At 37.0% G+C, this 16,354-nt stretch overlaps 1 protein-coding gene across 3 annotated transcripts in view; it reads right to left on the bottom strand.

The window, feature by feature from the left end:
• LOC150079276 (centrosomal protein of 104 kDa) overlaps positions 1 to 16,354 on the bottom strand; it is a 211,455-nt gene that overhangs the window by 77,252 nt on the left and 117,849 nt on the right. For 2 of the 3 annotated variants that reach the window (XM_090383351.1, XM_090383353.1), the window contains 3 exons: positions 15,922 to 16,077; positions 2,067 to 2,094; positions 1,849 to 1,969 (listed from right to left, as the gene is read on the bottom strand). In XM_090383351.1, the coding sequence (XP_090239477.1) occupies positions 1,849 to 1,969; positions 2,067 to 2,094; positions 15,922 to 16,077 (305 nt within the window). The remainder of the gene's footprint in view (positions 1 to 1,848; positions 1,970 to 2,066; positions 2,095 to 15,921; positions 16,078 to 16,354) is intronic. The other variant, XM_090383352.1, reaches the window with a different exon arrangement.

Here is a 16,354-nt window from a genome sequence, read left to right as displayed (position 1 = left end):
AAATCACAATTTTCAGAGAAAGGCAGCATTATTATGAACATTCTTATGCCAATGCTTTCACCCACTCTGCACTTGTTGTGAAGATATTTTTGAAGAAACATGGAATTGTACAGATCAACCATCCACCCTACTCTCCCAATCTAGCACCAGTAGACTTCTTTCTCTTTCCCAAGGTGAAAATTGCCACAATGGAAAGAGATTGCAGGATGTTAAGAACATAAAGCAAAATGTAACCGCTGAATTGAGCATCATCTCTATGTATGCCTTCGCTGACTCTTTCTACAAACTTCTTTAACCAGTGTTCCATTATTTTCCCTGAAACAGAAGTTAAGCTAACAGGGCTGTAATTACTCACTTTGCCCTCTGATCCCCCTTTGAAAATTGGGGATAAATTTTCACATCTCCATAGGGACTTTCCCTGAATCCAACAATGTTCTCATAATTATGGCTAAAGTTTTTATTACCTGTTTCATTGCTTCCCTTATTATAATAAGATAGAGCCTTCCACCCCAGGGTTCCTTATTTATGTTAAGCTTTAACAATCTGTCAGTTATTCCAAAATCATTTAGCTGCCTATGAGAATGACACACTTCTGGCATCCCTATCCCTAAAAATTCCTCACACATGAACACAGATGTAAAATATCTATTTGTCAGTAACCTGAGCAGGATCATCAACAGTTAAACCATATCTAGCAGACCAATGTGATTCTTTGCTTATAAGCATATAGGTAACAAAATTGCTGATGGACTGAGACAGATGAAAGCTGAGTATCATATATTATTAGCAAAAATAGGGCTAAGAATGAGGAAGAAAAGGAGCTTTGCACATACTTGTATGTGAATTTAAAAAAAAAAAAAATAGTTAACCTGATGAACTTCCTTCCTTGAAGTTGAAGAATCATTGAAAGCTCAATATAAGTGGCAGCCAAGTTTAATAGGAACTTTGTAATATTTAGTTGAATGTTAAATTGATATTTATAGTTGAAGGAACATCAGGACCACCAGATTTACCAATAGTAATTCCATTGTTCATACCCCCCTCTGGGGGGTATGAACAATGGAATTACTATTGGTTCAGGGTCCCCTGCAACCTTATTTTAAGGACCTCTAAAGAAATATGCACTAAGGATATGCACTTTGAATTCTACTTAAGTCTGGGGACTTAAGTAGAATTCAAACTTAGACAGACTTTGGGTGAATGAAGGAACATATGCCCACCATCATGAAGGGACAGGCTCCAGAATGCATTCCTGAATGAGGGAGTATACTCCTGGATCATCAGTCAAATTTTGGAAGGATAAATAATCATGTGGATGTGAGCTTTTTTAATGTAAAAAAATCATGACCATTTGTCACCACTATTCTTCTGACTTGGAACACACATGCATCACAGGCGGTTCTTTCTTATTACTATTAATTATTTGTTTGATTAACATTATATATTTATTCTTTTATCTATTTATACAGAAATTTTCCAAATTAAATTATTATTAATATTAAGATCTGAGTTCTACAGAACGAAAAGCATCTGAAGAGGATTTGCCTTTTCGCTATATAGTACAATTACCAGCAAAGAAAAAATGCTTTCTACTGTCTTTTCTTTCCTGAAAGAACATTTTTTTTCCTACTGTTTTTTCATTCTGTCTTGATTTCTAATTGAAACTTATGAGATTTATAACATCAGGTTATGTTATTTAAGGTTTGCAACAAACCTTAAATGATATTATAATTAAAATGGAACAATTGTCTATAACATAATTTTATTCTGGTTAAGCCAATTTCTGAATATAAGAACATTTCTTCTAGTTTCTCTTAAATATACTATGTGTAAGCAGCAGTAAGATACCTTTTAAGAGTAGGTAAGATGCTGTCGTCGTGGCTGACATAATTACTGATTGCTGGAACTACTGCTTCATGTGGAGGTGGTTTTCTGGGAGGAGGTGTTGATATTCTTTTATATTTAGTTTCTATAAAAGATCAAATTTTATTGCTGTAATTTACCAGTTCAGAAAAAAAAATTATCCAAATCAAATTTTCAGAAACAACTAAATTTTATTACTTTACCTGGAAGATCCTCCTGATCAGGATTATGCTGAGAGGAATAAGATTTAAAAAAAAAAAAAAAACAGTCATGATGTTTTAGAACTAAAAGGTACATTTTATATGAAAATTTAAAAAGTTTGCAGTGCGGTTTTATAATTATTACTTGTTGGTAAGGAAGCTAGGTCCCTTACCAACAAGTAATAATATTTGTTGTTTTTGATGGCTACTAATAAAATTGTACTGTATTGTTTTATCGAATCTGTGTTATTAACCACAGGTTAATCCCTGCATGGCCAGTGGACTTGATTGATATACAAATACAGTGGATTCCGGTTATTTGGGCCACCGGTTAATCGGGGCAGCCGTTTATTTGGGGCAAATCTTAAAAAACAGAAACCAATCGAGAAAATAGCCAGGGTTTACTTCGCTTAATTGGGACAGCATGCTGTCTAATCGGGGCAGGAGACCGCAGCACTGGAGATTACCCTACAATTGTCTCCGACGGTACCACATAGTTCGGTCGAAATTCTGGAGGTCACAACCATAAAACAATAAAAACAATTAGCAGTCACCTGTTTATTGGCTTTTCTGTTAGTGAAAGCTATCGTAAACGGACAGTAAACTCGATCTTACTGAATTTGCGATAATACTGACAGCTGGAATTCGGTGGGTTATTATGGTGAAATGTTGTTTACACTTCCAAAATCTTCAATCATATAAAAAAATAAATTTTCAGATCTTCTCTTCATTCCTATTTTTAAAGCTTTGTAACTCGTTACTCCGTTCTCACTTGCGGGTAGCATGTTACTTGCAATTTGCAATTGATTGATATACAAATACAGTGGATTCCGGTTATTTGGGCCACCGGTTAATCGGGGCAGCCGTTTATTTGGGGCAAATCTTAAAAAACAGAAACCAATCGAGAAAATAGCCAGGGTTTACTTCGCTTAATTGGGACAGCATGCTGTCTAATCGGGGCAGGAGACCGCGGCACTGGAGATTACCCTACAATTGTCTCCGACGGTACCACATAGTTCGGTCGAAATTCTGGAGGTCACAACCATAAAACAATAAAAACAATTAGCAGTCACCTGTTTATTGGCTTTTCTGTTAGTGAAAGCTATCGTAAACGGACAGTAAACTCGATCTTACTGAATTTGCGATAATACTGACAGCTGGAATTCGGTGGGTTATTATGGTGAAATGTTGTTTACACTTCCGAAATCTTCAATCATATAAAAAAATAAATTTTCAGATCTTCTCTTCATTCCTATTTTTAAAGCTTTGTAACTCGTTACTCCGTTCTCACTTGCGGGTAGCATGTTACTTGCAATTTGTATGTGCCGGGTTCTTTGTTATTGATTGCTTATCTTTTTACTGTTTTAAATTTTAACCCCCACCCACAAATGTCAGTGAACAGAAATGTCAACTAGTTAGTATGTACATATTACAGTACGTATTAATTATTCCGATTATGATGTATCATTTAATATTTTAATTGGTAAGGTAATAAAGGGTAAATTTGTGCTTAATATATCTTTGCTTTTTTTATAGCCTGTGGATAATATTCCTCCTATTTTTGCTAATTAGAATCGCTGTTAAAATTCGATTCACAAATGTGATCACAATGACTGGCGCTTACTGCACATCGTATAGTGAACGGTACTTTACTATGTCGAGTTCATTGTAATGTGATTTGATTGTACAGTGAACCAATTGTAAAGGGAGGTGTACATTGTATTTTTAACTATTTACGTGAAACTTCGGATAATTGGGGCAGCCGCTTAATCAGGCCAAAATGCACTAGTCCCGATGTGTCCCAAATAACCGGAATGGACTGTACTTCATTCTATACAACATACAAAATTATGTAAATTCTTGAGATATTTAACATACTAATAACATGATGTGCATTGAAATTCATATTTAAATTATAAATGTGGTGAGAATCTTGTCACAAACCATATACATATCAATTCTTCATAAATTATTTACATACATACATACATAACAGACATTTTGAAGCTATTTACATAAAATAGAAATTGTTTACATATATATTTATGTTTGCATTATATTATTATATACCTAGAATTTATTCACTTAAGCTCAGCTCAAGCTATTATGAAAATTAACTTTTTTATGACTATGGTGAGAATCTTGCCACTGTTTGGGGGGGGGTCCATTCTCATTAGAGGTCAGAGATTATTTCAGAAGTATGTATACTCACGAATTTGGCATTTTTAGGTTTTATTGTCATTGAACTTTTTTAGATTAGTGGATAATGTATTGAAATACCAGATGGTGTTTGGAACCATTTCTCTTAGAAGAGTTAAGGTTAGTAAATGTCATCTTGAGTGTGAGATGCTGATTCTTGTTTTTGAGCATGAATTTATAGATAATAGGAACTTCCATGGTTGTGTATAAACTAGCTTAAAGAATGAATTTGGAGAAGTGAATGGGTTCCCTCTCAAAAGTCCAGCCATCACAGTACCCAATATTCCATTGTTTGGAATTTGTTATAATGGAAGGCAGATATGGAAACCCAGATTTCAGAGGTGTATATCTATAGTGATGTGAGAAATCTTTAATATAATCATTAACCAGTTTAATAATGCAGTAGCCCATGAGCTCTTGACAGATGGCCCAAGGTTTGAGCTTCGGAATACAGAATAGGTTTTCTTCTTGGTCATTAGGAAGTTCTTTGAAATCCATGTTTTCATCCTACATCACATCACATCAGTCCTAGGTCTGTATGGGAGGAACTTTGTAGATGCTCTCACTGTTGACAATAACTTGGATGTTATTCTTAATTTTTGCTTCATGATTTTCACGTGGGGCGATTGACATTGTTTAGTTGGCATCTAGCTACCTATCAATTAGTTATTTAATCTATATATGGGTTTCTTCATTGATTGATTCAACAGTTTAGGATCTTTTGATATAATAAAGAATTTCAGATCATTAGCATAGGAGCTGTACTTTGGATATATTGCTTATAAGATAACTGCCAACATCACCCATCTGGGACCTATCCCTCACTGCACAGATGGTTTTCTGGTGAGATTCATTAGATAAATTAACTGTTATCAACACAAAAAGCTATAAGCATCAAAATTTATAAATTTCTTAAAATTTCTTAATATTTATTATGCATGGTAATACTTTTACTAAAAAGTTCCAAAAACAAATTCCACACACACACACATGCTCTGCACTGGTATTAAAAGAATAATTCACAGAAATGAAGATTAACTTTTAACATAAGGACATGCACATAATAACAGAATAATAGGTAATTCGAGCGCCTCCGTAGCCAGGTGGGAAGGAGCAGCAGTGCATAGCACACGCGTCTTGATTAGACTCAGGTTCGAGCCCGTCACCACCATAAACGGAGGATGCGGAAAGGTCAAGGGAATGACCACCGCATATTCCCGGAGCAATATGGCCTTAGTTGCTAATGCTCCTAAAAACCAAACAACAACAACAAATAGGTAATTAAAACAAAATAAGAAATTGAAATATTTGCAGATTAAGTGGGGAGAGAAAGTGGCTTAGTACTGGATGGTAAAGTTCACAGTTCACAAATTAATTCTCATGTCTTCAGAGTGATGTCTGAAGATTACTACTGTCTATAGATGGCACCTAGGGGCAAGAAATTAGGTCCATGAGGTTGTTCAAAGTTGATGCTATTGTACCATGCTCAATATCTAAAATATAATATGTGGGGGGGAAGTGGTTGTGATATCTTGTTTAATGTCAACAAGAATCTTCTGTCTTCGCAATCTACAATCCATACATGGCACTAAGTACTACAGATTCTAATACCTTCTGTGTTTGGGGGTTTCACAAAAAGAAAAGCAATTCCAGTTTCATAGCAACTTTTCACTGTTGCTAAAAAGTCACTACAATGGTAGAAATCAATATGGTTTATGATAAAAATATCTTTTTTATATTCTCTTCTCATGTGGCTCTTCTCATTTGTTAGAACACTGATTCATATAAAGCTGAAAAGTAGCACAGAAAAATGCCATGTTCAGCTATCTCACCGATACTTGTGCAGCTTACTTAACCTATGAGTAGCATAACGTTGTACTCTTTCAAACAGCAACGGACCCTATGATTGTTTGTTTGTTATTTGGTTTTTAGGGGCATTAGCAACTAAGGCCATATTGCTCCGGGGATATGCAGTGGTCATTCCCTGACCTTTCTGCATCCTCCGTATTTAGTGGTCACGGACTCGAACCCTAGTCTAATCAAGAAGCATGTGCTACGCACTGCTGCTCCTGCCCACCTGGCTATGGACCCTATGATATGAATAGGACATCTAAGGTGAGAGGAGAGAGAGTGAAACCTGCAAAAATCTTACACACATCCATGCCTGTTACACACCAGACATGGATGTGTGTAGGACATACTCTGCAGCAGACAGTTGTGAAGTGGTTGCTATTTTGTCATGCCCAAAATTTTACCCTCAAAAAGAGGGTTTAATGAAACTTCCCTAAGGAAGAATATGTCTGCTTCCAGCTTATGTGGTTTTAAATTAGAACCTCCCCCAACCAGATAATCAAAGGAAACAATGGTACCATAGATACACAGTTTTCAAGAGTAAATAAAATATTGGTTGGGGGGGGCTACAGACAGGTTCCTGTCCAAGAAGTGCAGGTATGTCATTCAATTAAAAATAATAGCAACAGAGGTTGACTCATGGGTAACAATAATTTTTAAAGTAAGTCGCTAGGCAGTAGTGACTCTCATCAGCCAGAGCAATACCACCACTTTGCTTACTGAAGGCTCCAAGTGGTGAAACTCATTTTTAATCTTCAACAACTTCCATCTCTTCCATCACGCAGTACGAGTGATGTCTTTTGAGGTTATGATGGGCATGACAGCAATAATGTTCCTTGCCTTATATTTCAAGGGTACAAGTTCTAAAACAGTTTTTACATGCTGGCTGCTAACAGTCCATCACGTGCTATTAGTAACTCTCTAGGCGGCATCCAGATCAGCTGGTGTTCCAGATGATGAATCCAGATCAACTGGATTCACCATGAATAGTTAAACTAACAAAAAAACTTATCTGCAAAAAAGATCTAAATCTACCACAGGCTTTCTCATTCATTTCAAAAATATATGCAATCTTAGTTCCAATCTTAATGATGTCCATATCCACTTAAAATCTGCCATGTCCCACTTACTCTTTCTGACAAAATCACAATTATCAGTTGCCTTAACTACCGCTCATCTCACTTTCCCTTATTGTTCCTCTATAATTTCTTTCCTTTAAAGATGGTACTTGTACATTTGTCCACTCTGATATTCCTCTGTCCACTCTGATATTCCTCAACAGAGACTTCCTAATTTGGAATCTCCTCTTTTTGATATCGTCAAGCTTAAAATCTGTCTGCCCCATTCTGTTAAATTCATCTGTTGCCTCTATCTTTCTCCCAACCCCACTAATCACTCTGAACTCTGTCTCCCTTTCTTTGAAACTTGACTTCCTCCAGTGCAACTTTCCTAACAGTGAGATAATTTTCTTTGGTGATTTTAATATTCACAACTACAACTGGCTTCAGTTTTCTAGTCACACAGACCTAGCTGGTCAAGATGCGAAGCCTTTTAAAATTACTAATGACCTCACATATATCGTTCATTTACCTACTAGAATACCAACAATTCTAACCACACAGCTAACACTCTTGATTTTTTTCTCACAAACAACCCATCAAAGTACATGGTCAAGATTATTCATCCCCTAGTATTACAAAATTGCAAAATTTCATAATCTGAGAATTTTATTCTTCTTTTCCTCAGTTGGATTAATGTTTTAAATCGTCTGATGCCAATGTTTACTCAGATCATGTCAGTGAAATTATTCTTGTAGGGATGAAACCTTTATTTCACATTCCTTAAAATCTTGTCCTTTATCTAAACCTTGGTTTCTAATAAATGTGCTAAGGCTATTCAAGATAAAAATGTTATGCATATCTCAATTGACTTGCATACAAATCTTCAGGTTCATTTTCTGCCTACACTACAGTTACAACAGTTGCAAAGCAGTTATTTATCAATCAAAACTTGATTTTGAACAGGCAAAGAGTAGAAATCTTGCTTCGTGTCCAAATGGTAGTAGAGCATTCTGGTCTCTTGCCAAAGCTATTGGTCACAATGTTGTCGATATATCTGTACTTCCACCTCTGTTAAAGCCAGATGGTTCTACCGCCACCTCACCTAGAGATAAAACCAACTTACTAACCTCCTACTTTCTTCCAACACCTGTACTGACAATCTTGGTAAACCACCTCCTATGATTCCCAGTACATTCCACTCACCTTCCAAAAAAGGATGTCAGAAGAAATCTAAACAATCTTAATGCCAAAAAAGCTCCAGGTCCTGATGGCATTTCTCCACTTGTTCCTCAAAGTATGTGCTCCTGAGCATGCTTCTGTTCTGTGTCACCCTTTTACACTTTCTTATTCCACTGGCATTCTTCCTCACACTTGGAAATTTGCTCATATTCAACCAGTCCCTAAAAAGGGAGACAAATCCCTCCCATATAATTATTGCTCTACTGCACTTACCTCTATTCTTTTGAAAATATTGAAGAAATCCATCACTGCCAACTCTTAAACTATCTTGACACTTTCCCTATGATATCAATGATTGCCACTATAGATTCTATAAATGTCAATACCCTGGTGATATCATGGTTTATGTTACTTGTATTTGAGAAAATTTAATGGAAAAGTAAGGTGAAACTCAAGGAGTTGCTCTTGGCATTTCTAAAGCTTTTGATCCTGTTTAGCATAAAGGTATTCTAAACAAGCTCCCATCTTATGGATTGTTGACTCTTATTACAACTCGGTATCCAGATTTTTCTCTGACTGCTTACTCCAGGTGGTAGATGGCACTTTGTCTTCTAACTTCTCCACTAATGCATGTGTTCCCCAAGGTTCAGTTCTTTTCTTCAATTCTTTTCCTCTTATATATTAATGATTTTCTTCTTCCACTGACTTGCATACCTTTCTGGGATGGGACATGATGCTGCCAAGGGGGGTGTCTTTGTGTGTGCTCGATGTGCCAATCTCACCATGTGAGATTGGCAAAAGGGTGACCATATGAGGAAAGACTGATTATGTGGCTACAGAGCTTGGCAACCAGGCACCTCAGAGATGACCTGATTGAGGTTTATAAAGCTCTAAGAGGGGTTAGTAAAATGAATGAAGGTAGAATTTTCACTGTTATAGAGAATTTCAGACCTTGTGAGCATAAATTAAAATTACAGGAGAAGAGGTTTAGACTAGATTGTTAGAAGTTACATTCCATTTTACCTGCTGTATTGCTTCGTGTTGATGTCGCATACTGGCAATATACAGAGTTAACCAAAGGAAGAAAAAAATTCTTTCAGAAGTCTGTATACAGATTTCTGAAAGAATTTGAAACTTATGATGCATTAGGAGAGTTTTCGAAAAGGTTCTGATACCTTTTGTGTTTGGGTTTTTTTTTTTTTTTATATTGGATAAAGTATTCTGCTTTTCTAAAAGTAGAATACATTATCTAATTTAATAACTTGGATTAAATTACAAGAACAAAAATATTGAAGTAATGATGGCTCCATTGAATGGAGCCCATCATTTGCTTTTGTGAATAAAGCAAATGATACCAGTAAAAAAAAAAAAAAAAAAGACCTGAAACTAAGAACTAAAAGTGAACTTGAACCTGTACATCAAGGAACTTTCATTATAAAAGGGATTCATGTGGATACCTTTGCAGCATAAGTAGCTGGTGCTGTTAACTCATAAATATTACTTTTTGCAGGATTTATGACCTGTCCTTGTATAACAATCAACTTGAACTATCTTTGTGGATTTCCATGGTATATTTGATTCCATCTGGTGGCCAAGTGTCATCAGGTGGGCTCCCACTGCTGAATGCTCCAAGGATATCTAGAACTCCTCCCTAGCTACATCTCTTCTAGGAAACTCTTCATGCATACCAAATATCACCAAATTTCCTGACCAATGACTAGATGCTGCCCACAGGGATCGATTATTGGCCCAGTGCTTGGCATGTTATGCTAGAAAAATGGCTGATTTGATCCTCGCCAATATGTCTATCAATTCTACGCTGATGATCTGGCCATCACCATACATGGGTCCACCAGAGCAGCCATTAAAACCAGGGCAATGAAGTGTTGTCTAAGCTTACTGCATAGGCTTCTCTCTCTGTAAGTTGATCATCTCCACTGACAAATGAAGTGCCCTTATGCTGAAAGGCAAACTTAACATCCACACACTGCCATCATCTGGCTTCATGGCAAACCATCAACAACCGCCACTCCATTAAACACCTGGGTATAATTCTTGACAACTGGTAGTCCTTTCGTTCACATGTACAATACCAAAAAGAAAATTCCAAAGAGTACATCATTCTGCTCACCAGAGTTACTAGAAGAGACTGAAGGTTGAAAGAAAGGATGCTACAGCTGCTCTGCAATGTTGTCTATATTCTTAATATGACATATGGTGCAGTTCACCAAACCAGCAACATCCCTTGCAAGCATCTCGCTTGCCAACCAGTTGGTTGGTAAACAGGATGTTGATAGCATTTGATAGCAGTTGTCTGTTTGATACTCCAACTTTCAATAGCCTGCCATACTAATTCCACAGTAGCCCTTCATGGCGCCTCCGATCCAGGTGAGAAAGAGCACAGTGTGTAGCACACACTTCTTGATTAGACCGGGGTTCGAGCCCATCACCACTGAATACAGAGGATGCGGAAAGGTCAGAAAATGACCACCGCATATCCCCGGAGCAATATAGCCTTAGTTGCTAATGCTCCTAAAAACCAAACAAGAACATGAAGTAGCCCTTCATGTTCTTATTGGGGATCTCCCACTACATTTGCATTTTACCTACTGTGGCCTAGCCCATTTCAAAGAAAAAATGAAATTGCAACTTATCTTGGCATCAGCATAAAGGTGAACAGCAAAATTCACCTGAGAAGAAGACAATATGGAATGTCTTTGTTATTTGATGGCAAGAGAAGTGAAACTTTTGTCCTAAGGGCAGTATAACTTGCAAATTCTTTCTGATTGTGAAAATCTTTGCAAACCTACCACTGAATGGTTCAAACCAAATCTCCAGCCAACCTTTCTCCTTATTGGCCATGATGCCTTCAATAGCAAATTACATCAACTTGACATTCAAGAAGATACACTTTGCATATGAGGTGAGATGGAGTCCTGAACTCGTCATGCATGAATGCCTCATCTATCTCAATCTTTAAGTAGATCATATACACTGTCTTGACAAGCCATCTTTTAATCCTAGAATGCAGCCTTATCAGGATCAAGGAAGCCTTTGGCACCTTTATGCTGTTTGCCAATAGTATTAAGAAGCACAGATACCAAATCAGCCAAATACAACTACCCCCAACAGCTGCTCAAACAACTCCTTGAAAGGCTACACCTCTACACTGCAAGTCCCCCTTACTCACCAGTTCAGGATGTTACTTTGAGGCTATGATGTGTGTGTGTGTGTGTGTTTCAACCTCTAAATCTCAGATTCACCTGGACTTGACCTATGCATTATGCTATTGTTACCTTTATTTTCTCCAGGACCAGACACCTTTCATCCTGACTACAACCTTATTCCATTTACGGATGCTCCAAGTGCTTTCATGATACATGCCAATAGTCTTTTACAGGTATATTCTTTCTCTCAATCCCAATGACTGTCAGCAGCTCCCTGAGAGCTCACTACTTCACTAAGGAGTATATAACCGTGCATGACATTGCTACTGCCACAGGTGCTATACTCTTACCTTCACCTGGATATAACCACCATTTTCTAGCACTCTTGACTACTCCTTTACTCAGACTGGAACTTTATTCTGTACCTCGGAGCATTCTTTTCTGACCTGAGAATTCTTCTCAGGTAGGATTCTCTTGTGATGCCAAGTGCCAGTTGTGACTCTTTGCACCATCTGCTGGCCTCGTTTCTGAGTGGGAACTGCTAATGGCAGCCTAGTGCACTGTGGGATCTTCCTGTGAAAGGCCACAGCTGCTGCCCTCTTGACCTTGCTGACTGAGTTGCAAGTTGTCAGATGTCTAGGTTGAATTGGTTGATGTATATCCATTGATGTACCTTCATCAAAAAAAATCCAAACTAGACTTCCAGCTCTGCTGGAAGTCTAGTTTGGATTTTTTGTTCTTCATGCCTGGAACCTGTTGGTCCTCCCATCTTGTGGACTACTCCTTGCACCATCAGACAGATTGGGGTACTTTCCTGCTTTATGAATTTTCTGCACTTTGCAGAGTGTGCTGCTGATGTACATAAATGCTGTCAGAAGTGGTTATGGCTTTTGTTCCAAAAGGACTTTTGGCAGCTTAGTCACATCTTCCACCAGAAAACACTATATTAGAGGAGCAAAGATTCCTACAGACATCATCAGACTGTTAAATGTCCATCACATTACATGAAGCTTGTACCTAGCTGAATGGTTTTTATACTGATTGGTAGCTGCTACCTATCAAACTGCAGTGTGTTTGCAGTTTTCATATTGTGTTATTAATAAGTTACTCTCATCTGGCAGTAGAATGATCCAATGAAGGACCTTACCAATATTAATCCAATTTTCTCCAATTTATCAACTATTAACAATTAATCACATGGTCAGGGAAGACTTCCTCGAAAAAGTATGCTATGATCTATGAAAGATATCATTCCTATCAAGATGGACCTGAATTGTATCCACATTTGGTATGTAAGATTATGATTCCATAATCTTACAAACTAAAGAAGTTAAACTCACTGATCTGTAATTGCCCATTGCTTCTTTTGCTTCTTCTTTGTGAACTAGGATGAAACCAGCACTTTTACAGTCCAAGGAAATCATTTTAGAGTTTAATAATGATCTCACTAACATTCCCAATGGACTGATGCACTAACATACAGCACAGTCTTTTTTTAGTATAACATGATGTATGCTGTCTGCCCCCAGAGTCTTACCTTTCCATAGTCACAATAGCTTTTATTCGAGATTCCACTCCAAGATCACAACATATCACTAATTTTACAGCAGTCTGATTCCTCATCACTGTTTCCTCCATAACTAATATTCTTTCAATATAAATATCACTGCAAAGTATCTATTCAATTCAACTGCCAATTTTGCTAGGCTTTCTACTTCTTTCACTCTGATCAAGTAAGGCATATCTGATTTTCTTCTTTTTTGTATTCATATAAGAATAAACCTCCTAGCTCCCATTTTTAGTTCTCTTTGCTAGTGATTTCTTGTCCCCACATTTTGCCTGTCTTATCCAGTGTTATTACAGTATTCACAAAAATTTGTGTCTTGTAATAGTTTATAACTATGTCATACATTTTTTTCCCTGTGCTCAATTAAACCCTTAATCACTTCTGCCATCTATTTCGGCATCTTCCTTTTGTAAAACTTCTTCATTGAAAGGAAGGTATTTGTGAATTCCAGGAAAAAAATCCCTTAAAGAATTCACATCCAACAGCATGTAATTATCTTTCTCCTCAAGAAATACTGCAACATCACATACAATTTGAATGACAACAGCTATATTTCTTTGCTAATGTGAAGTGATTCATAGTAGTAAAAAAAGTAAAAAGTAAAGTGCAGCCATTATCAACCCACTGCAGGATGGAAGCCTCCTCAACAATTCATGCTGAGGGAAATGGACCATAATCTGCCACGCTGGTCCAGTTCTGGTAAGCAGATCGACCGTATTCAGCAGTCAGGGGCTTGAACCCCGGTCTACTCAAAGAGCATGTGCTACTGAACTCCCGCTCCTGACCACTTGGCTACGGAGGCCGTTCATAGTAGTAGATATGCCTAAGCAGCCAGATTTGTTGTCATCCTATAGTTCAGCTTGGATGGTGACTTTATGCTCAACAGATTTAATGTAAAAGAAAGCACATATAATTCAACTATTTTTGGAAACTGTTATGCCAACAGTGCAATTTCTAAATTTTCTGAAATACACAATGATTATGGATCTTCTGATAAAATTCAACACAATCAGAATCAAGGAAGTGATGAGTTTCTGAAGGAATTTCTCAAGGTTGTTCACACTACTGTAAAGTCCTTATCATGCTTCAACCTCTGCCAATGCCAACCTTTCTGATCATGGCCTACCTAACAAGATAAAGTATCAGCACAAAAATTTGAGAGACCCATGTGTGCAAATAGCATTATAAGAAAGCAATATCTATGAATTACTACTGTGGATTATTATTATTAAACATTGATTTTTTTGCTTTTTACTTGTACTGTAAATTATCTTTTTAATAACATGGAATATGGGACCAATATTGAAATAAACACATTTATAGTAAGTTTGTGCCTACCAGTTTGAATAACAATATATCAAAAGTGAAAAAAATGAAATAAAAAACTTTAGGATCCACTATTGCTACAATATTTCACTTAAGAGATTTTTTATAACTTTACAGATATAACCTGTGACAATGAAATTGCAGCACCCAGAAAGAATAATCAGAAGTGCATGCAAATCAGCAGCTGATGAGTTGCACCTGATATATAAATGATTCAAATATGGGACCAATCAGACAGAAGTTTCAGTTGATATAAAAATGAAAGTATGGATCGTGGAGTTCAAAGCAATATGCGTGTGATGCAGTTAACAGGCTTTTGTCTTGCAGGTACCAACTCCAGGGTGTAAGAAGATTGTAGAGAATGCCAAACAGTCATGTTCAACACTGATATCAGCAACTCAGCAACCTCAAGAGGACATGTGAGCTGCGACAATACCACAGTGTACAGATGTTGGCAACAATAGCTGCAAGAAGGTATGACTACTCACCAAATGGGTAGTGGAGTATGACAAACAGGAGGATCTGCTTATCTGTTTACAGGTTTACATCACACCTACAGCCATGCTGGCTACCATCTAACAAGTTGTGACATCGGCTGGCTGCCACCCTATCATTCGTTAAACCATTGCACACTAACTGGCAGAAGGGATCACCATGCATATTGACCATTGCATTGATTATCTATGACTGCTGTCTATCATCAACAGTATCTGGAAGGGGCCATCTAGATTGCAGAACAGCATCAAATGATCTTCAGTAATAGAACCCATTTCTGCTTGGGACCTGATGATCACAGCAAATGCAATGATCCTAGAGCTATTGTTAAATGCCATACTGAATGCCCTGGTGGTTACATTGTGGGGAGCAATCAGTTTTGATAATCAGTCATCACTGGTGTTTGTCAACAGCAATCTGATGCCAAGATTCTGGAACATATCACTCTTCCCCATTCTTACTGGGGTGCCCGACACCATTTCTCAGCAGGATAACATCCAAATGCATACCGTAAGGGCTTTCTCTGCATATCTTCATGGTATGAATGTACCGTCTTGGACAGCCAGGTCCTTGGATTTCTCTCTCATCAACCACGTGTGGGTCATAATTGAGCATCATTTACAAAGCCACATGCAGCCAGCACAGACCACAGATGTACTGTGGGACCAAGTGCAAGAGGCTTGGTGAGTATACGGCAGGAGGCTATTTGACACCTGTACAACTCAATGCCGATATGTTTAACTCAATGTATCTAAAAGTGTTGTGGATTTACATCTTATTGATCTGTTCATTGTAAGCATTATTTTGTGTCAATAAATATGTTTATACACATACATTAGCATCTGCAATTTTTATCATGTGTTTACTAACTTCTTAGCTACCATTACTCAGAAAATATCCTCCCTGTATTCCTGTTCCCGCAAGGTGCTGCAATTTCAATGTCACAGTAAGTATTTTTAATAATAAACACCAATCAAACAAAAACTGGATATTAAACTAAAAAATATACTAACTCCATCCATTTCCATTAATTCAGGAAGGCAAATGCTTTCATACTTTGTAATTCGATATTCTTCCATTTTTTCCTTTTTAAGACGTGCTTTATCAAAATCTTCTGCATCAATTGCCAGCTGCTTTTCAATATCATATTTTCCCAACTTTTCACCAATCTTAAGTACCATATAGGTGGGGTGGAGAGGAGGGGGAAGAGATAAGAATACTAAATTTTTAAGTAAAAAATGCAAAACACATGGACTATTTCAAAATTGCAAAAATTCTTTTATCTTTTAATAAATGATAAGTTTATTAGAAGTTATTCAAAGATAACAGAACAATCTGTTATCTTTGATTAACAGAACAATCTCTTTTATTTTTGTTTAGTTTAAGTTTTGTTCTGTTTTATTTTTGCAAATTATGCAAAATCTGTATAAATAAAGTTTGATAATC

The sequence above is a fragment of the Mastigoproctus giganteus genome, chromosome 10, assembly GCF_048544385.1.
Source record: "Mastigoproctus giganteus isolate SK-2022 chromosome 10, ASM4854438v1, whole genome shotgun sequence".
NCBI classification, from domain to species: domain Eukaryota; kingdom Metazoa; phylum Arthropoda; class Arachnida; order Uropygi; family Thelyphonidae; genus Mastigoproctus; species Mastigoproctus giganteus.
Note: the sequence above shows the minus strand (reverse complement) of the source record. Positions and strands in the feature narration are given on the sequence as shown.